At 48.5% G+C, this 707-nt stretch overlaps 1 protein-coding gene across 1 annotated transcript in view; it reads right to left on the minus strand.

Moving 5' to 3' along the window:
• The window catches only part of LOC119589294 (putative neural-cadherin 2), a 4,050-nt gene extending 3,860 nt beyond the window's left edge, over window positions 1-190 (minus strand). Inside the window, exon 1 of the mRNA XM_037937916.1 lies at window positions 103-190. Within this exon, the coding sequence (XP_037793844.1) occupies window positions 103-190 (88 nt within the window). The remainder of the gene's footprint in view (window positions 1-102) is intronic.
• Between the last annotated feature and the right edge of the window lie 517 nt (window positions 191-707).

Genomic DNA, 707 nt, shown 5'->3' on the forward strand with positions numbered 1-707 from the left:
CGCAAGGACAATTATTAGGGACAACAGCCCTAATAAATGACCCGCGAAAGGCGGGATTTCAGCTCTTTTAGCGTCCCTCTTAAAAAAATTGGCGCCACTCACCCTCGTGGAAGTCGTGATGAACAGTGAACAGGCTCACGCCCACATATTCCGGCGATCCGCCCACCAGCACGCCCTCCCCCGGGTCCATAGCAAGGGCCCGACCACCCACCGGGGCTTTCCGGCGTGGCGTGTGTTGTAGAGCGGCCCGTCGCCCTCGTCAACGACCAGCTCCACCCAATGGCCATACCTGCAGGTCCGGAAGACCAGGCCGTTTCAGCTTTGGTCTGGGTCATATTTGGAATCCTTGTTCGGTGTTTGAATGTCACTCTTACAGAATCCTTTGCCAACAAAATACTAAAACGCAATTTTCAGTGTTAGACATTCTTTAATGACTTGAAGAAGGCGGCGCGGTCCAACTACCACCTTAAGAACCGCTGAATTAAGTCGTTACATCTCGAATTATTTCTAATAAATATCACCATTAAACAATCGTTTACATGATGGACATCGTTTATTTAAATTTAAACTCTATATATTCCAAATACATACAGGCTCAGAAGCTTCTATGTATTTAGGCGCTTTTGGTTCCTAAGATCAAGACAAGGCCGCGGAGGCCACCTCCTTGCCCTTCGAGGGCTAAACTTCCCCTGCAACGCACAAAAAAT

The sequence above is a fragment of the Penaeus monodon genome, chromosome 25 (genome assembly GCF_015228065.2).
Source record: "Penaeus monodon isolate SGIC_2016 chromosome 25, NSTDA_Pmon_1, whole genome shotgun sequence".
NCBI classification, from domain to species: Eukaryota; Metazoa; Arthropoda; class Malacostraca; order Decapoda; family Penaeidae; genus Penaeus; species Penaeus monodon.